This window comes from Hippopotamus amphibius, chromosome 17 (assembly GCF_030028045.1).
Source record: "Hippopotamus amphibius kiboko isolate mHipAmp2 chromosome 17, mHipAmp2.hap2, whole genome shotgun sequence".
NCBI lineage: Eukaryota > Metazoa > Chordata > Mammalia > Artiodactyla > Hippopotamidae > Hippopotamus > Hippopotamus amphibius.
In genome coordinates, this window is record NC_080202.1 from 44,059,725 (window position 1) to 44,085,225 (window position 25,501).

Below are 25,501 nucleotides of genomic sequence, written 5' to 3' on the forward strand. Positions count from 1 at the left end.
AAGAGGACAAAGCTAAAGGTAAAGATTCAAAGCCATCCACTGAATGAGTGGTTGAAACTGAACCTCCGACATTTTAACAGCTTCTCTTGAACATGTCTAATTCTCAGGTACATTCTCATAACAAAAAAAAAAAAAAAGTCACAGAAGTATATAGGATGAGATGTGCAAATTGTACCCCATCTTCCCACCACCAATAAGGTAACTCCTGTTACTATTTTGATGGTGTCCTTCCTTCCAACCTCTTTCCTTTGCATTTGTTCCCCTAATGAGGTGATAACTTCACTCCTTGCTCAGTGCTTTGTGCTTTTCCCTATGCAATATGTCTAAGAGATGTTTTCATATTAGTCCTTCCAAGTTCTAACTGCCCTTATCCTTCCAACATGTGGAGAGATTTTGAGGGCACTAACCAAACCTTTGGTATTGCCTGGCATAGGATTTCTTTATATTTATCTGCTGATATTGAGCAGTGCTTGCCATTTTTCTCATTGATTGGTAGGAGTCATTTTAGACACATAAGTGATTTTGGGGAAAAAAAGACTTACATTCAAAGCAACTGGCATTACGTATCCAAGAAATTGGACAGAGAGGAAGTTCAGGTTCTGAGGAGAGGCCGCGTTGTTTGTGCCAGTGGCCTCACGTTATGTCTTTATTAACTGTGCACACTGGGCAGCTGAGAAGCTGTGGGAATGAGAAAACTGGTCTCTTCTGCACTTGAATATTCCCCACAAGGTGGCCATGATTCTTTTACTTATTCTCTTCATTCTTTTCCTGCCGACTCAAGGATGTGAACTGTGTTTCTTCACAGAAATTTCCAAGGAAACTCTATTTCTCACATTGATGAAAATGTATGGAAGGCATACCGTTGGACTGAGACACTGTGAGTATATTCTGTCCAGATATGAATACAAAGAGCTAACTGCATTGTAAGATCCTTCTTGGTCCAGAATTTTGAGGTCAATAGCTGTGAGAAAAGGTATTTCCCCCTCCGTATCCCAAAGCAACCTACTGATTGAAATTCTGTGTTTATTTTGAAATTAAATTTGGCAGGCCTTCTTTAAAATCAGTAAAAGCCAATTTAACGTCCTTTTCCATTATACACGTAATACATTATATTCTCAATATGTAAAAATGAAATAACAGGTATAGTGAAAACCCTCCTTGTGCCCTAATCCCCCACCCATGCTACTTTGAGTTTAGTATATATCCTTGCAGACTCTTCCATATATTTGAGTAAATGCATATTTAAAGTAAGAACATAGGTTTGCCGTGTGATTTTATTTTATTTTTTACATAAATGATAATCTTCTGCAACTTGACTTTCACTTCATGCTATGTCTTAGGAGGGTGAGTCAACAATTATCCATTCTCTGGCGATAGAATTTCTACAGCCAGAGTGCAGATAATTTTTGACTCACCTTGGTAGATTTCTTTCCTTCCCGGTACATAGGTGGTTATCGCATTCATTTAACCTCCTGCATGGTATTCCATAGTGTGAATGTATCACAGTTTAATACTGCCCCCCTTGAAGGATGTTTAGATCATGTCGTTTTCTTGTTACTGCATCGATGCAGTTACTGTCCTTGTACCTGCATCTTTGTGAACCTGGTCAAATATTTCTGTAGAATCATTATCTAAAACTGGGATGGTTGGTGTGAAGACTCTGTAGATATAAAATTTTCATTGCCCTCAAAAAGGTTGAGTCAGCTTAAGCGCCAGTCAACATTCTGTGATGACTTTCATTTCCCCACACCCTTTCACCACTGATAGTCTCTCCTTTTTTTCTTTCTTTCTTTTTTTTTCTTGCTGATCTGATGGGTGACTAAAAGGGGTCCCATCTGAATTTGAATTTTTCTGGTTACTTGTGAATTTAAATATTTTATATGTTTACCGAACATTTGTATTTTATCCCTGAATTGTCTGTCCTTTGCCCTTTTTTCTGTTACTATTTTTTATATCCATTTGTAGAAAAAGCCAGTTTAGATACACAAGTGAATTTGGAAAAACACATTCAAAGTAATTTTTCATGATAGTTTGTGGTCCTATCATTAGTTCAACTTGAATAGACAAGTCATACATGACTTCCAAATTAATAATAAAAGACGTAACAGTCAACCTAAAAATAGGGTTTATGACAGCTCTTAAAGAGGTGTCCCCTTAGTCTGATATCTTATTGGATATTAGAGGAAAAAAAAATGACACTAGCAGACAATTTTTTTAATTTACAGATTTCCTAAATACTATCTGTAGTTTATATTTCCCATGATAGCATCTAAGTTGGAGATTTTATTTCCCAAAGTTGTAAGAAAAATGAAAGTCATCTGGCACAAGAAATAGATAACTTAGTTTCCTCTGGGGAGTGGAGGTGGGGTGGTAGACTGAGGGACAGAGGTAAGAGAAAAAGTTTGGATCGTGTGCTATATATTTTTGGAATTTTGAGCCATGTGAATATATATTACATATTTTTAAAAATAAATTGAAATTAAAAATTAATTTTCTAAAAAGCATGTGTTTGGGAGGTGATACACTATAACATGAGTCTGGTAAGGTTTGAAGATTTCTAAGTCAGTTTGAGGTTTATACCTTGTAAGCAGAGGTTCCTAACTTGGGTTCAATGATTCCCCAAGGCAGAATTTCTTAACCTTCCCTCCTGCTCCCCCATGTACATCTCTCTGGTGATCTGAAGAAGCTTATGTTCTTGGGATCTTGTTTTGAAATGTATAATAAGTTAAAATATATAGAAAAACAAGGCAAACTAATTATATTGAAATAGTTTTCAGAATATTTTTAAAGTTCGTGATATACTAATAAATATGCTCTTAACACATTAAATAACAGGATATGGTGGTAGGTCTTATAAATATCATAGCTCCAAGGTAGTGATGAGAATAAATGGTGTTTCGAGATATCTGTAACATATACATGGTAGCAGATGATCTGTGATTTCCATTGGGGACCAAATTAACTATAGTGCTGATCTGGTGTGATGTGTTGCCTACATTCAAAATGGAAGGAAATGCTGATTTTAGATAGAGATTTGTGAAAATTGAGATGTAATTTTGTTTCTCATCCAAGTTCTGCCCTCTGGATTCAGTCCACTCTGTTCATAGACTTCTGCCCTAAAAGGATGATCCATGGATGGAAATTGCATGCACACTTTTGCATGCGTTCAAGAGAGTGCAGTTTTCTAGGGACAAGAACCATTGCTTTTATGAAATTCTCAAAGGATTCTTGTCTCAGAAGACTGAGTCACAAATGTAGGGGAGAAGAAAGACATTTCTTTTCCTGTACTTATCTTCATGAGTGATGCTAAGTGGATGACTGCTTTAAATAAAAGTATCTGATAGTTAAATAAAAGTACCTGTCACTTTCTGAATTCATTCAATAAATATTTTTGGAGTATTTAGTACATGCCAGCAACTGTTTTACATGCTAGGGATACAGGCCCAAGAGTAAACCAGCCTAAGTATCCCAGTTCTCAGGGGGTTTACTAATACATAAAAATAAGTATATAAGTATAATAAATAGATATAATTTCAAGTATTGGTAAGTACTTTGGAGAGAAAGAAAGTAGGGGAAGGAGAGGAAATCAATTCCAGAATGGCCTACTGTTTGTATTATACACATACTTAAGTCAAACCAACCAGCAGACCAACCCTGAGGCCTCTCAGTTTCCTAGAAGTTACTGAGGTGGAGAGAAGGATAATTGTCAATAATATAGAATCAAGAATGAATGTGAAATTCGGAAGATTGTCTTAGACCAGAACCCTGGTCAGAAGTTAAACGTGGATGTTTCTTAACTGTTACTTCATGCCTGGTTTTGATATTTGCATGGTTGAGAAAGTTTTAGATCTGGCTTTAACTCTGATTCCCCATAGTCTTAAAATTTTTGCTTTAGTCATAATGAATATTTGGAGTTCTACACAGCAGTGTATTTGAGTTCAGTTATTCAGTTATTGCGTATTTGAAGCTCCTTTTTTGGAAATTTTTTGTGACTGACTCATTCTCAGTTTCCACTTTACTGCTAGGTTGAATTTGTTATTGTTATTTAAAACTGTTTTACTGTCCTGTCATGCAGACAACTTCACCGAAAGAAACCGCATTAATTGAAAATGTATAGTCTTTGTTTACTCCCTGTCCCACATGATATTCAGACTCTAACCAGGGTGATGTGGGCCTCAGCCAGTCAGAGAGATCAGCCCCATCTCTTCGCCGTCCTTGCTGAATCCTTGTCAGCGTTCAAAGTTATAATTAGCATATATGAGTTTCTCTTTTCTCTTGAGTTTTTTCATATATCGTCATTTCCTGTGACCTTTGTGTGTCATTCATGGCATACACATACAATTTTGTTACATGACATGGGGAGGGAGAGTTTTTTCCAACTTTTGAAATTATGAGAAGGGTTAGTGTAAACATTGTTGGACACATTGATTGGTTTTGTGTTTTTGGATCATTTCCATGGTGATATGAAGCCACCACTTAACAGAGGTGAGAAGACAATCCATCTTAGCACCAGCTGTTGACCATCCCCCCTAACATGGATTCTGACCATCACTGCTGCTCCTTCTAACATGGTGAATTTCAAATGCAGGTCAGGGTCCTTGAAGCGTTGTCAGGGCTCCAAGTGTTCTTTGTGGGAATTAAAGTCTTTTGTGTTTTTGTTTTAGTGATCTTTTAAACATGTGTGTGATTGTATTCTCTATAATAGGAACCACTTTAATAGCTGAGAGTTGCAGAGTTTTCAGGTAGTAATATTTTAACTCTCATAAGCTATTAGTAAAGAATTAATTTATGAGATGGAATTAAGCTATGAGATGGAATTAATATAAATATGTGAGCAAGAGATCCTGAGTGAAAACCAGAATGTTTTAAATGCAGGACTCAATGGAAATAGTTTCACAGGGCAACACAGCATGTGCTCAGATCCCCAAGGCTCCTGAAGGACGCACCACCGTTAATAGTACGTGCAAGGAAGGGGATTCTTTGACATCTTACAGAGTTTCTCCTGTGCTGGCTCTCTACCGAACCGTCACTCCACTCTTGGGGTGCTGGTTATGTGCCTTCCTGCTCATTAGGTATAAGAAACAGGTGCAAAGTAGCACCCCATCCTCCCCCCAGCATGCTCCTAGTCTTTATTGTGAGAGCAGACCTTACAGTCCTCGGGCAGACCCAGGTGTCAGGCCTGACTGTGAGTCATCCCGGAGCCCTTCATTCTGCACTCTGGACAGGTCATTGGCTGGATCTCTGAGTTTTCTAATTGACTCTTTAACTGTCATTTCTGCTGCTCATATACTGAGTTTTTATGACTGCTAACACTTTTGATTCGTATATTCTTGAGTTGATTCTTTTTCATGGATATGCTATGTGCTTCCCTCTGTCTGAGGGTAATAATTATGCTATGCTAAGGTCCTCTTGTGCTTTGTTAACTCTGATTCATTGGCTATAAGCTCTTTTTTTTTTTAAGAACTTTTATTGAGGTACAGTTAACAGACAATAAACAGCCTATATTTAGAGTGTACAATTTGGTATCCCAATCTCCCAATTCATTCCCCCCCCCCCCCAACCCTCCCCGCTTTCCCCACTTGGTGTCCATGTGTTTGTTCTCTACACCTGTGTCTCTATTTCTGCCTTGCATTTCCTCTTTCATAGTTGTTAGCATTTGCCTTATGGATTGAGGTGCTCCTATATTGAGTGCATATATATTTATAATTGTTATCTCCTCTGCTTGGATGGATCCCTTGATCTTTATGTAATGTCCTTTCTTGTCTCTTGTAACATTTTTTATTTTAAAGTCTATTTTCTCTGATGTGACTCTTGCTACTCCAGCTTTCTTTTGATTTTCATTTGCATGGAATATCTTTTTCCATCCCCTCACTTTCAGTCTGTATGCGTCCCTAGGTCTGAAGTGGGTCTCTTGTAGACAGCATATATACGGATCTTGTTTTTGTATCCATTCAGCTAGCCTGTGTCTTTTGGTTGGTGCATTTAGTCCATTTACATTCAAGGTAATTGTTGAGATGTATGTTCCTATTACCATTTTCTTAATTGTTTTGTTTGTGTTTTTGTAGGTCCTTTTCTTCTCTTATGTTTCCCACTTACAGAACTTCCTTTAGCATTTGTTGTCGGGCTGGTTTGGTGGTGCTGAATTCTCTTAGCTGTTGCTTGTCTGTAAAGCTTTTGATTTCTCCATCGAATCTGAATTCGATGGAGATCCTTGCTGGGTAGAGTATTCTTGGTTGTAGGTTCTTCTCTTTCATCACTTGAAATATATCATGCCACTCCCTTCTGACTTGCAGAGTTTCTGCTGAGAAATCAGCTGTTAACCTTATGGGAGTTCCCTTGTATGTTATTTGTTGTTTTTCCCTTGTTGCTTTTAATAACATTTCTCTGTCTTTACTGTTTGTCAGTTTGACTTCTGTATGTCTTGGCATGTTTCTCCTTGGATTTATCCTGCTTGGGACTCTCTGCGCTTCCTGGACTTGGGTAGCTGTTAGGGAAGTTTTCAACTGGAATCTCTTCCAGTATTTTCTCGGGTCCTTTCTCTCTCTCTTCTCCTCCTGGGACCCCTACAATGAGAATGTTGGTGCGTTTAACATTGTCCCAGAGGTCTCTTAGGCTGTCTTCAGCTCTTTTCATTCCTTTTTCCTTATTCTTTTCCGCAACAGTGATTTTTACCATTCTGTCTTGCAGGTCACTTATTTGCCGTTCTGCCTCAGTTAATCTGCTGTTGGTTCCTTCTAGTGTATTTTTCATTTCAGTTATTGTGTTGCATGTGTCTGTTTGTTCTTTAATTCTTCTAGGTCTTTGGTAAACTTTTCGATCTTTGCATCCAGTTTTTTTTCAAAGTCCTGAATCATCTTCACCATCATTATTCTGAATCTTTTTCTGTAAGGGTGCCTATCTCCTCTTCATTTAGTTGTTTTCCTGGGTTTTTATCCTGTCCCTTCATCTGGTACAAAGTCCTCTGCTTTTTCATTTTCTCTCTCTTTCTGTGCCTGTGGTTTTCAGTTCCACAAGACAAAATACTGCTGATACTGCTTGATACTGCTGTCTGCCCTCTTGTGAAGGAAGCTATCTAGGAGGCTTGTGGGTGCTTCCTGATGGGAGGGACTGATGGTGGATAGGGCTAGGTGGGCAGAGCTCAGTAAGACTTCAATCTGATTTGGTGGGCAGAGCTCAGTAAAACTTTAATCTGCTTGTCTGCTAATGGGTGTGGCTGTGTTCACACCTTGTTGGTTGTTTGGCCTGAGGCTACTTAGCACTGGAGCTTACAGGCTCTTTGGTGGGGCTAATGGTGGACTCTGGGAGGGTTCATGCCAATGAGCACTTCCCAGAACCCCTGCTGCCAGTGCCCCTGTCTCCTTGGTGAGCCACAGCTACCCCCCACCTCTGCAGGCAACCCTCGAACACCAGCAGGTAGGTCTGGTTCAATCTCCTATGGGGTCACTACCCCTTCCCCCTAGGTCCTGGTGAGCACACTTTCTTGTGTGTCCTCCAAGAGTGGCATCTCTGTTTTCCCCAGTCCTGTGGAGGTCCTGCAGTCAAATCCCGCTGGCTTTCAAAGTCTGGTTGTATGGGGTTCCTCCTCCCGTTGCTGGACTCCCATGTGGGGAAGCCTGACATGGGGCTCAGAACCCTCACTTTCGTGGGTGGACTTGTGCAGTATAACTGTCCTCCAGTTTGTGGGACACCCACCCAGCATTTGTGGGATTTGATTTCAAGGCGATTGCGCCCCCTCCTACTGTCTCATTGCAGCTTCTCCTTTGTCTCTGGATGTGGGGTGTCTTTTTTGGTGAGTTCCAGTGTCTTTCTGTTGATGATTGGTCAGCATTTAGTTGTCATTCTGGTGCTCTTGCAAGAGGGAGTGGCTATGAGCTCTTATGTTTGCTTTTGTTTTCTGTGCTTGATGGAGTTGGCTCTCTCACATTGTTTGGTCATTCCTGAGTGCAGTTCATCTTTGTAGTTGAGATGCTACTGCTTTTGTTTCCCAGCTTTAGGGGAGAAGTGAAATGAGCTGCTGGGGCTTGTTCCTCCCAATGGGTTCCCCTGAGAATAAGGCAGAGGTGGAAGGTGCCTTCTGGTGGCTAGTCAGGGAGTGCAAAGCTTTCTTCCAGGGTCCTGGGACCTTGCCTCCTTCCTGACAGCAATTGCTGCTACCTGGAAGAGGACACTTTTGCCACCTGGATCAAGGAGGAAAGATGTGGGGTTGATGTGTGCTGTAGGCTGCTCCTACCACACGGTTACAACGGTTCACCCTGTAGGCAGTTCCAGGACATTTCTGGTAGGGGAGCATTTGTGGAGCTGTTCCCATGCATTGAGCTAAGGTGGTAATTTTTAAGTTATATCTTTTCTAGCATTCCTGGAGATTTTGGTGGAAGTTGAATGGGTGGAGACTAGACATGTTTCAATCTGCCAACTTGAAACAGCACACCTTAGGAAAACAATTTTATATCCCTGTTACATCCTAGAGAAACTCAGGCAAATATGTATCAGGAAACAAACACAAGCATGTTCAAAGCAGTATTGTTTTTAATAACTAAAAACTAGAAAAGTCTCAGTGTGCACCAAGAGTTGAATGAAAAAATAAAGTGTGGTATAGTGATAGAGTTAGAAGGCATACACTTCATCAGAAACATAATGCAGACCACACAGGTAATCTTAAATTTTCTGCTAGCCACTTTAAAATAAAAGTAAAAAGAAACAGAAAAAATAAATAACTTTTACTTAACCCTTATATCCAAAATATCATTTTAATATGTAATCATTGTATACATTATTAGTAAGATACTCTACATTTTTTCAACAAAGTGCGTGTCGTAACTAAGAAGCTCACATGCCGCTGCAAAAAGATCTTGCATGCTGCAATAAAGACCCAGCACAGCCTAAATAAATAAATATTTTTTAAAAATGTAGAGAAAAAAAGTTAGAATTAAAAAAATGTTAATGAGAGACTCTACATTTTTTTCCACGCTAATTCTTTGTAATTACAATTTAGTTGCAAAGTTTTATCACAAATGCTTGAGGTGTATTTAGATTTCATAAAATTTATAGTTGAAAAAGTAGTATCACATACACAAATTGTTGCAAACATAAACATTTTGCAGTAATTACATTGTCGGTTTTTTAAATTTCAATTTTAAAATAATTGAAATGAATTAAATTAAAAATTCAACTCTGTCACATTAGCCACTTTCACATACCCAGAAGCCTCATATACTTGGACATGCAACACTACATGCTACAGGCAAAAATAACATTATTTTACAAAATAATGTTGAGTGAAAGAAGCAATGTAGGAAATAATACATGTAGTAGGATTCCACTTAGCTAAAGTTGAAGAAGCAGCAAGAGTAAAGTGTGTTGTTTATGGCTGATACAGAAAAGACAAAACTACACTTAAAAAGCAAGGAAATTCTTATGAAAGTCAGGATAGTGGTTCCCCCTAGAAAGTCAGAGAGGGTTGTGATTGGAAAGGGGTACACGGGGGGCTTCTGGGATGTTGGCAGGATTCTTTCTTGACATGAATGGTGTTACCTGGGGATTTGTTTTATAATTATTAACCTGAACAATTACATTATGTATCTTTATAGACATTTTAGCTTTCAAAAACTTTTTAATGGGGGAAGAATCAGATGGCTTCATTTGCAGCGTTGACAGAGTTGTGTATGGGACTTCCCGATAAGGTTTGGGGAAAGATGGGAGGGAAGGACAGCTCTGCAACACTGGGTTAAAACCCAGAGCTGGGTTCTAACAGAGACTTGGTGATCTAGAGAGTAGGCCTTAACTATATGATTTGGTGGAAGAATGGATGGGGTGTGTGTGTGTGTGTGTGTGTGTGTGTGTGTGTGAGAGAGAGAGAGAGGGAGAGAGAGGTGGACACAAAGGAGGATGTGAGAAGAAAGGTTTAAATGAAAACAGAGCAGAAATCACCATCCCTAAATTAAATAAGAAATAGGATGTTTGGGTGGCACCATTACCCAGCTTTCCTCCACATATAGGAGTTAGTCCTATGTAGTAAATAGTTGTACTTCTTTTGCATTTTGATCCAGAAATAACCTTTTCATTTTTCAGGATCCTCAGTGACAATCATTTGACTGAATTACATAAGGACTCCTTTAAAGGCTTGCTATCCCTCCGGTATTTGTAAGTTAATTAATCATATTTGTTTATGAGTTCTTATCTATAAAGTGGATTATCTATAAAGTACTTAAGGGATTCAGGTTAGATAATCTCTTCAATTTTCTTCCAGCAATAAAATCCTGCAATTCTGTAAGTCTGTGTAGGACCCCAGCCCATCTCTAGCATTAAATACCTCCTATTCTTTTTCAATTTTTTAATTATGTAGACAAGATATACATTAAAAAAAAAAACCCTTTATTTGTAGAGGAAAAGTGGTGATGAGGTTTGAGCAATAATAGACTCCCCTATGAACCTTACTGTATGTGTTCATATACTCTCTGTTTATATTTTGTGTATGACCTACAATCAAATCTGGCCCACAGTCTGTTTCTATACAGCGTATAAGTTAAAAATGGTTTTTAAAGGACTGTCAAAGAAAAAAAAAAGAAAGAAAAATATGCGACAGAGACTGTATGTGGCCAGCAAAACCTAAAATATTTACTATCTGCCCTTTACAGAATAGGTTTGAAAAAGTTCCTGAGTAAAATGAAAGGAATTAAAATTAACCTCAGGACTTCCCTAGTGACACAATGGTTAAGAATCCGCCTGCCATGCACGGGTCATGGGTTCATTCCCTGGTCCAGGAAGATCTCACATACCACGGATCAACTCAGCCCGTTGCCACAACTACTGAGCCTGTGTGCCGCAAGTACTGAAGCCTCCGTGCCTGGAGCCCGTACTCCAAAACAAGAGAAGCCACCTGAATGAGAAGCCTGTGCACCACATTGAACAGTAGCCCCCGCTCGCCACAACTAGAGAAAGCCCACATGTAGCAACAAAGCCCCAGTGCGGCCAATTAAAAAAAAAAAAAGTTAACCTCAAATTGTCACCTACAGGACAAGAAAATATAGAACACTAACGTTCATATGAATGCCATTAACTCATAATTTTCATCATTTAATCTAAATTAAATTAATATTTCAATGTGAAATAAGCAGATGAATTATATAAACAGTATTGTCCAGAATACATTGTTACTAAAATAAACAGACTATTGTTAAGAATTGTGATGCAGGAATCATTATACCAATATTAAAAATGTTTAAGATGATGGTTAAGTGGTATATTTAGAAATGTTGACACTAAACAAGCATATCAGAAATGTACCTAACAAAAATCTCTCCAGCCTCTTCTTTTGTTCCTGTTTTTTTGTTTCTTCGTTTGTTTTGGTTTGGTTTTTTAGGTTGTGCTCCACAGCTTTCAGGATCTTAGTTCCCCCAAGCAGGAATTTGACCTAGGCCCCCAGAAGTAGAAGGGCTGAGTCCACTGGGCCTCCAGGGAATTCGCTCTCCAGCTTCTTTATCAAGGAAGAAATGCTTGCATAGTAGTTCTGTTTTTTTAGGGATAAGTAGATACTGTGTCCATTGCTATAAAAGCTCAGTTTTTGTCCTTTGTTCATGGCATCCAAAGCTGTGTATGTCATTAATCCTTTTCAAGCCAAGTAATGATCCTCTAGGGAAACAGATTCTTCTTGCAAATTTAAAAGGCTTAGGGAAGTGAGTATAAAGAGCCTCACATGCCACCTTTTAAAAATAGTTATTTTAATTATCAAACTTTCAAAGCCTTAAGGGGCAACCACTTTTGTTTAGATAGATGTATTTATTTATTTATTTATTTATTTACTTACTTATTTACTGGCAGCATTGGGTCTTCGTTGCTGCTCTAGGGCTTTCTCTAGTTGTGGTGAGTGGGGGCTTTTCATTGCGGTGGCTTCTGTTGTTGCAGAGCACTTGCTATAGGCATGTGGGCTTCAGTAGTTGTGGCATGTGGGCTCTGTAGTTGTGTCCTGCAGGCTTTACAGCACATATGCTGTAACTACTGAGCCCACATGCTGCGACTACTGAAGCCACTGCCCCTAGAGTGCAGGCTTAGTAGTTGTGTCACACGGGCTTAGTTGCTCCATGGCATGTGGGGTCTTCCCAGACCAGGGATCAAACCTGTGTGCCCTGCATTGGCAGGCAGATTCTTAAGCACTGTGGCCACCCAGGACGTCCCACAACCACTTTTGTATTAGCCTCCTTCTCTGCTATCTGGGCTGCAAACCTTACAAACACAGTTTGGAGAAAAACAAGATAACTGCTCAGTGGATTAGGCCCGTCATTCCTTCTACTATAAAATACTTTATAAGCTGATTATTTCATGTTAGCATAGGTATTCTCATTCTTTAAAAAGCAATGCCAATCAATAAAAAAGCTTAAAAAGAATATGCGAATATGTACTATGCCGAGTGTTGTGAACACAAAGATGGGTAAGACAGGATTCCTTTTAGCAACTCCTGATCCCACACGGAAAAGAAACACATAAGCTCAAACCATAATGACAAAGTGCTGTAGAGACACAGAAGAGGGAACCATGAAGTAATAAAACTGCGTTTCTTTTCAAACATTTTCCTCCTTCTGTTCCCTCCTCAGATATTTGTTGATTTTATAAATATTTGAGTTTGCTTTATGTCCATGCATTGGCTTTAACCATGATAGACAATGTGCATGAGCAAGACCTAGTCCATACTTCCAAGGAGCTTATGCTCAGAGGAAATGGGATAAATGGGATACAAAAGGAGCTACATTTTAGAAAAGAAATGGATATGGGCAATGAGAGCTGTAAGTTGGTGTTGCGGCACAGAAGAGGGAAAGAAAGACTTCAAATTGGATCAGGGAAGATGTTACCAGCACAACGCTGTTTAGATGGGACCTGGAAGGGCCGTTGGGTATCATCACACAGACATCTGAGGAAGAATAAGCTTGCAAAAGGAAGGTGGGAGAAACCAAAACACAGGAAGAACGCTTTGAGAACCTGTAGAGTACAAGCAGGGAGAGCAGGAGATTAGAGCCAGATTATCTAGGGCTTTGCAGGCCAAGCCGAGGCTAAGATGCCAAGCCACCATGTTACCACAGCAGTGCTCTGAAACAGTCACTTGGAGGACTTGTTAAAACACAAGCTCCACCCCCATAGTTACTGATTCAGTCGGTCCAGAGTAGGGCTGAGTATTTGTGTCCTCGGTAAGTTCACAAGTGATGCTGGTGTTTGGAATCACCTTTGGAGAGTTAATTGGTAGATTGTGTGGAGGGTGGCTTAGAAAGGGAGAGAGTGGAGGTGGCAACAGCAGTCAGAAGACAGTTCTACCCATCCAGGTGAAATGAGAGACTAAGCTGGAATCAATGGCAGTAAGATAGCTATAGTCAAGAGTGGATATTTTCAAATAAAAGTCAATATGATAGAAGGTATGATACGGAATTAAAGTTGCATATTGATGAGAGGAGTAACTTCCTTTCAAGTTGAATGAAAGGATATCTTTTATTTCTTCTGGTACTGAAGCGGCCTAGAAAAATAGAACTAAATGGGAAGTGTGGAAATATAAGAATATTCACTTTACGATTAGAAATTATAATGATAGTTGGAGATAAAAACTTTGAGCTCATAATCTAGACTATGATGAGACCACAAAAGGTGGAATCTAATCAATTCTTCTGCTCTCAGGAAAGATTACCTCCAAAGTCTATCTAGACCTAAACGTGTATATTTAATTTATGAAGGTCATGAGGGTGAGACTCTTAAGAGAGGTGAAGGCAGGGTTAGGGGCTCTGGAAGGTTCAAATAACATTCCTCAAGATTTGGAGTTTAGACCAGAGCTACTTATTTATTATTATCATTCTAACCTCTACTAGTGATTGCTACTAATTAGATACCTAGTAGCTAATTGAGGCAATATATTCCTTTTCCTTTTCCTAGAGATTTATCCTGCAATAAAATACAGTCTATTGAAAGACGTACATTTGAACCGCTACCTTTTTTGCAGTTTATGTAAGTAACAAATGTAACTTCATTATATTTGGAAGTTTTATACCACAAGTTTTTATAAAATTAGTTACTCATTTTGAAATACGATTACAATTACTACTAAAATTATGTAGCAAATCCTTTTTGTCCCTAGCAAAGATTAGTGTGAGAAGTATTACACAGATCAGAGTGAATCGTTGTAGAGCAGTGGTTCTCAAGCAGGGTGATTTTGCATGCAGGTGACATTTGGCAATGTCTGGAGGTGGTTTTGCCTGTCAGGCCTCTATATGCTGCTGCCACCTAGTGGACAGAGGCCAGAGATGCTGCGAAACATCCAACAGTGTACAGGAGAGCCCCCCACAACAAAGAATTATCCAGCCCAAGACGTCAATAGTGCTGCTTTTCTAGAGAAATAAAGATCACATCACGCAGTATTTACTGAGCATTTACTGTTTTGTATCTAGTGCACCACATATATAATCATGAAAGGATAAAGCATGATATCTTCCACAGTGAGATTTCTTTAAGTGTATGGAGGGAGTAGTGATGTTATGTTTCCTCACATAGAAATTAGAATTATTACCAAAGGATAAATTCTGAAAGAATGTATATTTTTCTTCTTCTGCTGCTTGTCTTTTCTTTGTAGAAATCTAGGTTGCAATCTACTCACAGAACTGAGCTTTGGAACGTTTCAGGCCTGGCATGGAATGCAGTTTTTACATAAGTTGTAAGTAAAGTAGAAGATGAATACATATAAAAATTTCTGTGTGAGAACATCATACACTTATTGGTTAGCTGGGTGTAAGCCCAGTAGGAATTCTGGAAAGTATGTCTTCAGATCCATTTGGTTTTTTTCGAATGAGGAAACGAAGGTACAAAGAGGGCAAGAGACTTGTCTAACTCATATGTATGAAATGCTCTGCTTTCCATAGTACTGATCTTTCGCACAGGCAATCAAAAGCACCAAGCGAAAACACTCAAATTAGCATTGTCACGGAATCCCAGTGCTGCTGCTCCAATATGCGAATGGTCCGTGAAATGCCACGTTTGAATTTACACTGATTTCCTGGTCATGTGCAGAGTTCCACACTGCTTCAAGTGTATGCAACACAGAGCTGCAAAGAACTAAGTTTAGCACAGAATTCTTCAGGGAGCAAAAGGTGTGGCTGCTTCCTCAACCATTATTAGCTTCTTTTAAATGGTGAAGCAGAAAGAATTCCTGAACACCCACCACAGGGCTCTCCCCAGCCTCCCAGAACATTATTTTTCAAAAAGCATGTACCTCTGAAGTGAATCATCTGTAGCCAATAGGAAGCTTTGAGGTATGGAATAAGTTGTTGTTTGTGTTCAGCTGTAGTGTGAAAAGTATACAGAAAATACATTGCTGTAGCCTGATTCTATATGCAGTACTTTCTTTCCTGACTAGTCTTCAATAAGAAATGTGGGTTTTAGACCCCTTCAGCTGAAAAATTCTGTGATTTCTCTGTGACACAAGCAAATCATAGTGGGTACGTTCAATGGCCAGAAGAGGTAAAGAGCCTCCTCTCCACCTGGCTTTGGAAAAGACTCTTACCTGTCTTGTGGTTCAGAAACCCACTGTCACACAGTTCATTTTAGGTTAATGGAGGTGCTGAGGGTGTCTCTGGAGCTGGAGTAACAGTTCCTGCAGATGCCAATCTGTGGCGGCCTCCTTCTTCCCCTCATTAGTTTGCTGATGCCTACCTTGGGGAGAGAGCACCCAGCGCACCAGAGAGCAGGCTCCTGAGGTCCCTCCACCAGGAGGTTTCAGTAGCGTCAGTACAATGTCTTACACTCACCGCCTTTTCTGAACATTTTATGAGACCAGGCATCTCTTATAAGAATCGGAGTTTCACTATGGTTATGTAGGCAACACAGGAAAATAAACAGTGGGAAATAAATAAGTAAATAAATAAATAAAGGCATCACAGTTGATAAAAATGAATGAATTCATTCAAAAACATTCACCAAGTGCCATGCCCACTGTGTATCAGCACTGTACTAAGTGCTGGGCACACAAACAAGACTAGGACAGGGACTTTGTCCCCAGGAAACTGGAAGGAGGAAGATGGACGTCGATGGGAAAACATATGAGAGCCATTCTAGCACCTGTGCAGCAGGGTAACAAGACCGACAACAAAGTAGAAAATGGGTGGTGGGTTAGAAGAGATTCCTAATGGAAGAGGCAGCAATGTCTTCCTTTGGAATGTCTGTGTTCATCTTAAAAGACAGAAAAAGGTAACGCAAGAAGCAGAGCTATCTGGTGTTGGAAAGAAATTAACACTATACTCCTAAAACTCACTCACTGTTACTTTCAAAAGATTGTCACAATATAGTAAGTGTGTATTGGGGGTAGACCTCTTTCTTTGTTTTGGGTCAGGTCTTTCTAATAGACAAACTAATTTGCTTCAGGAAACATTTGCCATGCTGAGATATGAACGTTATCGCATCTCTTCCAAAGGCAAGCTGCCAAGGGAAGATGCCACCCTCGCGTTGTCATTTTATTACCTATAATGACACATTACTGGGATGTTTATAAGTTGAAGCAGTGTTTTCCTCTGCTTAAATAAGATTGGAAAAGGGCCCCAGCTGAGATGGATTTATCATGAATTGAATGAAGCTTCCACTTCAGGGCTCCTCACTGTCCTGGGAGGGGGTCCTAGCGATTTTCATATTCATCACTTTGCATGTCTTTCTTTATTAGATAGGATTTCCCAAAGTAGATGAGGTGTAGGCCTCACAAAACCTTGATTCCTCGCCAGGTTTCCAGTGATTATAACTCAGTAGGTTTCTTGAATGAAGCCTCTAGGTTATTGACAAACACCGGGGGAACTAGTTAGCAGTGTGGCAGTCCTGTTTGAATCTGAAATCTACCTCACAGATGAGCCAAGAGCTTATTAATTAATAAGGTACCACTCTTTGAATGGTGGTAATAATCACATCTCTTTCAGATGAAATCAGGAATGAAATGTATTTTGGAGAACCAGCAGTGGTTGGTAATCCTAAATGTTAAGTATACTTTCTTTTCTGAGATTAAAGTGCTTCTCCTTCATTCACCTACACAGGTCCAGACTGATGGCTTATTTTTAAACATTTTTTTAGTCACATCATTGGTTCTAACAACACAAACTCCATGAGTTTTAGAAACTGAAGGACTCTACAGTGTCAAAAGGCAATATAGGGATCGTTGCCCGCATCCTCCACCAAAAAAAAATTAATTAATTAAAAAAAAAGAAAAAAAGAAAAAAAAAAAAGGCAATATAACTCATCCAGACAGAGCACATTCACATGCTGGCTTGTCTGTGGTACATCGATATTGTACCAAGGACATGAGCACTGAGAGAGATTAAGAGGAAACTCCAAGCCTTATCCCTATTATTTACCCCTCGGTTGAGAATATCAATGAGATAGGTGTGGCCACACTGTGAAGGCAAATTGAGCTGGGGTCCCAGAGCCGCCCTCATGCTCCCCCAGTCAGCCAGCATTGGTTTCCTTTAGAAGCTGTGTGCACACAAAAGTTTACACTGTTCAGGGTGTTGTTATCACTGTTTAGTATGTACTGGCATCCTGGCAGCTTCTCAGATTCAAAAAGGCATACACATTAAAAATGAAAATAACTTGGGTCTGGCCTTTGGGGTGATTTAAGGTGGCTGTTTTATTTGTAAGAGTTCCAAATGTTGAGACTGTCACACCCAGCAACTACTATACTTTTCTTCTCCCAACTACATCTTGTTCTTCCCACCTGTATAACAAGGTATCTTCTTTTTCTCAGAAGCATGGTAATTCTCCCGTGCCCTGTAACGTTTCTTTAATACCTACACTTCTTAGGTGCTTATTATGTTCCAGGCAGTATACTAAGTACTCGTACTTATTACACAGGTAAGATAGTGTGCCTAAGGCTTTTAGCATAGTGCTTGGTACGTGGTAAGTGCTGAATACATATGACCTCACAATTCTATTTTCCCAGCAGCGCTTATTATCCCCATTTTGGGGATGAGGAAACTGAAACTCAGAGATGTTGGATAACTTGCTAGATTCACACTGTTGATAAGTGGCAGAACCACTTCTGAGCTTTGCAAGCAATTGTCTACGCGGCTCTTCATTTCCTTGTAATAGGAGCTAAATAATGACCACTTGGCTTTTTCTGCATTGTATCTTGCAGTTGGCTTCTAACTTGAATAGGCCCTTTAGAGCAGAGAGCTTTTTCCCTGTGAGAATTTAACGGCTCTGGAGCTCCTGGCTGTGTGACCTCTGGGCATCCCCAGAATTTCTGCCAGTGGCCAGTGGAGATATGACATCATTACTTCTGTTTGGTTTTTTTCATAAATTTATTTATTTATTTATGTATTGGCTGTGTTGTGTCTTTGTTGCTGCGCGAGGGCTTTCTCTAGTTGTGGTGGGCAGGGGCTATTCTTTGTTGTGGTGCACGGGCTCTAGGTGCACGGGCTTCATTAGTTGTGGGACATGGGCTTAGTAGTTCTGGCTTGCGAGCTCTAGGTGCAGGCTCAGTAGTTCTCGTGGATGGGCTTAGTTGCTCTGCATCATGTGGGATATTCCGGGACCAGAGATCAAACTGGTTTCCCCTGCACTGGCAGGCAGATTCTCAACCCCTGCACCACCTGGGGAGTCCCAACATCATTACTTCTGAGCACCTACTCTGTGCCCAGCCTATGCTAGGTGCTTTGCATACACTCTTTTCATTTCATCCTCAAATTGCCTTATGAGGTAAATGGTACTAAGTAAGACTCAGAGATGTTCATTGCTCAAGTCACTGTACCAGACAGTGACAGCCAGAATTCAAACCCAGGTCTGCCTGATTCCACAGCCCTTGCATCTTCCTCTGTTCCTCACTGCCAGGGACTCTACGTCAAGGCTATTCTCAGAACTTGACTTAAGATACAGATTCACCATTTCAGATTCTTTCGGATTTTCCTCCTGAGAAAGGGTTTACATGATGCAGTTGGACATCCTGTATTGCAGAGCCTCTCATGGGGAGTCGTGTTCTCATGGACCTATGTAGATGAATAACAGAAGAGGGTTACTCCATCCCAAAATACTTCACACATATTGGAACAGGGTCTAGGTCACTCTGCTTATTTCTTTGACTACCTGCCCCCTGCCTTGGGATTCTAGCATAGAGATTTTAGAGTTGTCTTATTTTAAATTTATTTTCACGGCCTGCTTTGGACATTTTTTTCAGTTAAAGCTCTTAGGATTTCCGTACATTCAGGACAGTGATGACATGCTTCAGTCCTCAGTTCTTCTGTGTCTCCTCAGTTAATAAAAAGGAAATGTAGTCCATCTGTCTGGACCTGTATAGAAGAATGTGGAGAAAAAAAAATAGCAGGGAAGAAGTGTTCCCTTATTTTGTGAGCTTCCTTTAATCTGTCCCATTGTTCTACAGCAAAAGGCTCATGCAGAAACATCTGAATTTTCTTCTTCAAATAAGATATATTTTTAAGAACCATTGAGAAGAACATTTTTTAAACTTTGACTCTGAGATGGTCTTTTGAGGCTGATAAACACTGTTGCCACGTTTTACTTCTGTAAAGATAAGCTCATGAATATCAAAAAGGCAATGGACTAGGAGTCAGCATACCTGTTATCTGTAAAATGAGGAAGTTGAACCAAAATGGAAATAAGCTCTAGTGCAGTGTCCACTGTGAATCTAAAGCCATCTGTGCTGTGGTTTGTGGGAAATCAGTTGCTGTAGGGTCCCCAAATTGAGCTGTTGACTCCGTTCTCACTCATTCTCCCCGTTGCCCAGGCACAAACTTAGTGAATAAAAGATGGCACTAAAGACAGGAGGAAATAGGATAATTTGGCCCCATAGTTTGATTTCATTAGGGATAAACACAAGGATATTACTCTGTTAGAGAAGGGCTGCTTGGTTGAGAAGAAACACTGAGCTTATGGGACCAAGGCCGTGGACCTCTAAAGAAAAGTGAAGGGTTAGAGGACTGCGATAATTTTGGAGGAAGGAGAACACACTGCTAAATTGTTTTGACTCATATTGCTTTATAGTCATTCTTGATGACTGGGGAAAAGTGGGCAAAGGAAGATGCAGAGGTGAAGGAATTTACTTGCACAGGAGCGCACCAGTGATCTGGCAGGATTTAATGCCAATTTTTTTTCTCATAGCCTCAAAGTTTGAGGAACTGTGCTTAACCAGACATGTGACACTCACATTCTTTCTAACGTTATCATACTGGCTGTTAACTGAGTGTTACAAATCAAACAAGTTTAATTGTACTAAGAAAATCTAGAAGAATGGGCTACAGTAGGAAGCATAGGGGACTTGCCAAGGCAAGAACAAGCTGCATGGCTCCCAGCCTCACCACTGACCGCCTCTGACCTTGGTCATGGAGCAGTCTGAACCTTCACTCCTGCTTTCTCCATCTGCCAACATGTTTGGTCTGCAGCCAACTGGTGTCCTGTATTTTACAAGATACTTTCTTTTTCTTGAGATACAATCCACATAATGTGAAATGGGACATTTTAAAGTCAATGATTCAATAGACAGACAGTTTCATCAGTTCCACAAAGAGATACTGCACCCATGAGCTATCACTCTCCATTTCTCCCTCCTCCCAGGCCCTGGCAACTACGAATTTGCTTTCTGTTTCTACAGATTTGCCAATCCTGCACACTTCATACAAACAAAATATGTGGCTTTTTTGTGTATCTGGCTTCTTTGACATAGCGTTATTTCCAAGGTTCATCCATGTTGTAGCATATAGCAGTACTTCACTCCTTTTTAAGGCTGAATAATATTCCATTGTGTAGATATGCCACGGTTATTCTTCCATCCATCAGTTCATAGACATTTGTGTTGTTTCCACTTTTTGGCTGTTATGAAGAATGCTGCTTTGAACATTCACAAGTGTTTGTTTGGACATAGTTTTTAAAATCTTTCTTGGGTGTATACCTAGGAGTGGAATTACTGGGTCACAGGATAAGTGTTAGCTGAACTTTCTCAAGGACCTGCCAGACTGTTTCTTGCAGTGGCTGCACTATTCCCACCAGCAAGGTATGAGGTTTCCAGTTTCTCCATATACTCGCCAGCATTTGTTATTGTCTGTTTGATTATAGCCATGTTAGTATTAAGTATCAATAGTATCTCATTGTGGCTTTGATTTGTACTTCCGTAATGATTTAAGACATTGAGCATCTTTTCATATGCTTATTGGCCATCTGTATATCTTCTCTGGAGCAATTTAAAAATTACTTATCTTTTTATTGAGTTGTAAGAGTTCTTTATATTTTCTGGTTGTTCTGAATACTAGACCTTTATCAGATATATGAGTGGCAAATATTTTCTCCCATTCTATGTGTTTTTTCACTTTCTTGATAGTGTCCTTGGAAGCAGAAGCATTTTTAATTTTTATAAAGTCCATTTCATCTATGTTTCCTTTGGTTGTTTGTGCTTTGGTATCATATCTAAGAAACTGCTGCCTAATGCAAGGTCATAAAGATTTATTCTTGTGTTTTCTTCTAAGAGTTTTACAGCTTTAGCTCTTACATTTGGATATTTGATCCATTTGGAGTTAATTTTCATATATGGTGGGACGTGGAGGAGTCCAGCTTGCTTATTTTGTGTGTGGATGTACACTTGTCCCAGCATCATTTGAAAAGACTGTTGTTTCCACATTGAGTTGTTTTGGCCCCCTTGTTGAAAATCAATAGACTATAAATGTGAGGGTTGACTTCTGTACCATCAATTCTGTTCCATCGATTTACATGTCTATTCTTATGCCAGTAACACACTCTGACTGCAGTAGCTTTGAACTGAGTTTTGAAAGCAGGATGTGTGAGTCCTCCCACTTTGTTCTTTACCAACATTGTTTGGGTTATGCGGTTTCCTTGAACGGCCATATGAATTTTAGAATTCGCTTGGCAATTTCTGGAAAGAAGTCAGCTGGGATTTTGATAGGAATTGCACTGAAACCATACGCCAATGGGAAGTAGTGAAATTTTAATAATATTCTCTTCCGATCCGTGAACACAGTGTGTCTTTACATTGATTTAGATCTTCTTCAATTCTTTCAACAGCTTTGTACTTTTCAGTGTGACTCTTGCACTTATTTGGTTAAATGTTTTCCTGAGTACTTTATTTTTTTGATGCTGTTACACATGGAATTGTTTTCTTAATTTCATTTTTGGATTCCTCATTGCTGGTGTATAAAAATACAGCTCGTTTTTGCATATTGATCTTCTATCCTGCAACCTTGCTGAACTCCTTTATTAATGCTAGCAGTTATTTCCTTAGATTCCCAGGAATCTGTCTTGTGGTCGTCCAGCTTCCCAGCAATATGTGGGGACATTTCAAAGTCTCTGTGGACATCTCATTCCTCAGCTCTTCTTTTTAAGCATTTTGGTTAGGCTGTTTTTTGCCCCAAAGTGTCATCCATTGCCTCATGCAACTGCCATGTTAAAGTATTTACTTGAAAATGTGTTCCAAAACTGCCACCTGAGGAGAGGCTTTTCGTTCTAGGCAGCTCTCAGTCAGGTCAAAGGCAAGGCTTTCAAGTGAGGTCTTCCAGGGAACCACCAGACATGTAAAACAATGGCAGTTCTTTGGGAATGAGGCTTTGAAGGGCCTCCCAGTCCATTCTGCCCCCTCTGGTACCAGGGATGTGGGCTATTTTTCAAGGTTACCGCTGGCATGGAGAGCAAAGGTCAAGGACAAATTAAAGCAACACAGATCTCATTGTTCTTATAGAAATTCATTCATTTTCCTTGAATAAGTTGTCCCCCTTGCCGTTTGCTGCAAGCCCATTGGTTAAATTGCCCGAGTTCAGAAAAAGTTGATTCTGACCTATTTTTGCCAGTTTTGTTGTTGTCGTTGCTTTTAGGGAGGGATGAATTTTCAGATGTCCTTACTCCATCATTTTTACTGATTTGCCTGCAACATTTTAAAAAATCTCTAAAGTCTCAGTGAGCATAGGCTAATTAATATTTATCATGGGAGATGATTCAGGAAAAGAAATAAAAAGAGAAAATAGAATTCTCATAGATGCTCTCCCACATGGGCAGATGAAGTTTGAAAATGTATTTCTGTATTTATTGCTCTCAAAATTAAGGTTAAAATAACAGATATTTTATCCCCCTGCCTTTTTTTTTTTTTCGCCCCTTTTTTTAAATACAGGTTAAACACAGGCTTTAGAGTCAGAACTGAGTTCAAATTCCAGCTCTGCTTCTTAGCTTGATGACTTAGGACAAGTTATATAATTTCTCAGTCCCTCAGTTTCCTTAACTGTTAAATGGGGTAATATATCTATCACATAAGGTTACTGTGAAGATTAAATGTGAAATGCTGATCACACATGCCTGGCAACCCAAAAGATATTAGTTGTGATAATTATCTTTATAATAGTCTACCAAAATATGCTAATATTTCTTGAGTAGAATTAGCCTAAAGGCAGATTTTGTTTTCTTTCTTCCTGTTTCTTTTGGTTCTTTTTTTTTCCCCCTATGTGTCTTAGAAAATCGATTGCAGCATTTTGGAATAAAAATTTGTTCCCAAAAATGAATTTGTTCATTTATTGATGTATAAACAAAATGTTATTTATTTATTCAACAACCATTTATTAAATACCTAGTAAAGAATAGGCACTATGTCAGGCACAGGGATAACAATGAAAATGAAGTGTGGTCCCTGCTCTCAAGATGCTGATAACCTAGGAGACTGACAAGTAAGCAGGTGATTACATACACAGGAACAAAGGCTCTGATACAAGGATACACATGGGACTCCATGATGGCAGTATGGCTTTCACCAGTTCCTTTTGGATTTATGTCTTCTTTGGCTTCAGAATGAAGGAATTGGTCCTCTTTTTGTCTTTAACTGGGTAGTTTAAACCATGAAATTTAAAAAAATTTCTAGATATGAAAAAAAAAACCACCTTGAATTATAAAAGACACTAGAAATAGTATTTCTTACAGAGCAAGGGCTTCCTAGCAGCATAGTCACTTCTAGGATTTTTGACCTGAAAAGTTCCTTGGCATATTTGTTCTTTGCTATCCACTTTTTTCCTATTGTGTTTTTCTGTTTCTCTTCTCCACTTTATCATCTAGAGACCTGGGTAGTTCCCAAAGCAAGAATGCTTTACGGATTCTAAGGGTGATTCATAGGTAAAGACAGAAAATGATTTTTTTTTTTACCTTCAAGTTCCATACCAAAAAAAAAAAAAAAAAAGAATGCAAACTTTCATGGAAGTAATTGAAAATGCCAATAATTTTAATTCCATCCCATTTTCCAGAATTCTCAATCGTAATCCTTTGACAACAGTTGAAGATTCTTACCTTTTTAAATTGCCAGCGTTAAAATATTTGTAAGTATTGCAGTTTCATGGCTCATGAGGTAATTTCTGTTCTTTTTTACTTTCGTCAGATTGAGTATTTTGGATAAAAAGCCATAATTTAAATTTTAACTGGGTTATTGAAAGAAGAGTTATTGGCAAAGAAAAGGATTAAGAAAGAATATATATGCGTAAGACAGCCAGCAGAGGAAGCGAACAGTGTTGAAGAGCACATATAGATATGGAACATGTAGATGCATGCAGGACTATTGTTTATCCCAGAAAGCAAAAAAAAAGAGTGATCAAAAGAGGTAGATGCAATTGAAAACAAAAAATTAGGATAATAAAACAAAATTGTACTATTCAGCACCAAGGTCATTAATATGATGATGCAAACTTAAATTTCTTCCGTAAGAGCTGTTTGGAATTATCAGCTATGGCAAATAAGAAGCCAGAATTGAAGGAATCACATGTTAAGTATCTTTTTGAGTTTAGAATTTTTGTCTTTCGGTTTATATCATTGCATGTTTGGGCTTCTCCTTCAGAGACATGGGAAGAACACACGTGTCACTTACAACAGTTGAAAGCATCCTGATGATGAACCTTGAATTGGAGAAACTGTAAGTTGGTTTTCTTACATTTATTTTCACTCAATTGTTTTTATAGGCTTTTTTTCATTATTTTCTTAAGTCAGATTTCTTTACGTACGAGGGTGAGTCAAAAATTATCTGTACTCTGGCTGTAGAATTTATAGAAGTTTTAACATAACTGGAGGAGTGTGGATAAATTTTGACTCACCCTCGTATAATTGTCATTGAATGAAATTCACTGTTTCTAAATATACAGTTTGATGTGTTTTGACAAACGTATAGTTCTGTAGCCACCACCACATCTGAGATATAGAAAACTTGTGCACTCCCAAAGACCCCTCATGTCCCTTTGCAGTCAAGCCAACCTCCTCCCACTACCAGCCCCTGGCAACCACCCGTCTGATTTCTGTCCATGTAGCTTTGTCTTTTCCAGAATATCTTATTAATGAAATCATGTGGTATGTGGCCTTTTCTTTTTGGCTCCTTTCACGTAGCCAGTCTCTTTGGAGAGTCATCTATGTTGTTGCAGCTGTCAGTAGTTCATTCCTTTCTACTGCTGAGTAGTAGTCTAGTTGTGTGGATATACAGGTTGTTTACACATTCATCATTTCATGAACATTTGAGTTTTTCTCGTTTTTT

General features: G+C 39.2%; 2 protein-coding genes across 2 annotated transcripts in view; both read left to right on the plus strand.

Annotated features, from left to right (window-relative positions):
• LOC130840847 (pleckstrin homology domain-containing family M member 1-like) overlaps window positions 1-24,867 on the plus strand; it is a 100,144-nt gene extending 75,277 nt beyond the window's left edge. The window contains 3 exon segments of the mRNA XM_057716811.1: window positions 806-877; window positions 24,234-24,305; window positions 24,818-24,867. The gene's annotated coding sequence lies outside the window, so the exon portion shown is untranslated.
• The window catches only part of LOC130840848 (leucine-rich repeat-containing protein 37A-like), a 32,029-nt gene continuing 21,084 nt past the window's right edge, over window positions 14,557-25,501 (plus strand). The window contains exons 1-3 of the mRNA XM_057716812.1: window positions 14,557-14,680; window positions 24,234-24,305; window positions 24,818-24,892. Coding sequence (XP_057572795.1) covers window positions 14,661-14,680; window positions 24,234-24,305; window positions 24,818-24,892 — 167 coding nt within the window. The 5' untranslated portion in view covers window positions 14,557-14,660. The remainder of the gene's footprint in view (window positions 14,681-24,233; window positions 24,306-24,817; window positions 24,893-25,501) is intronic.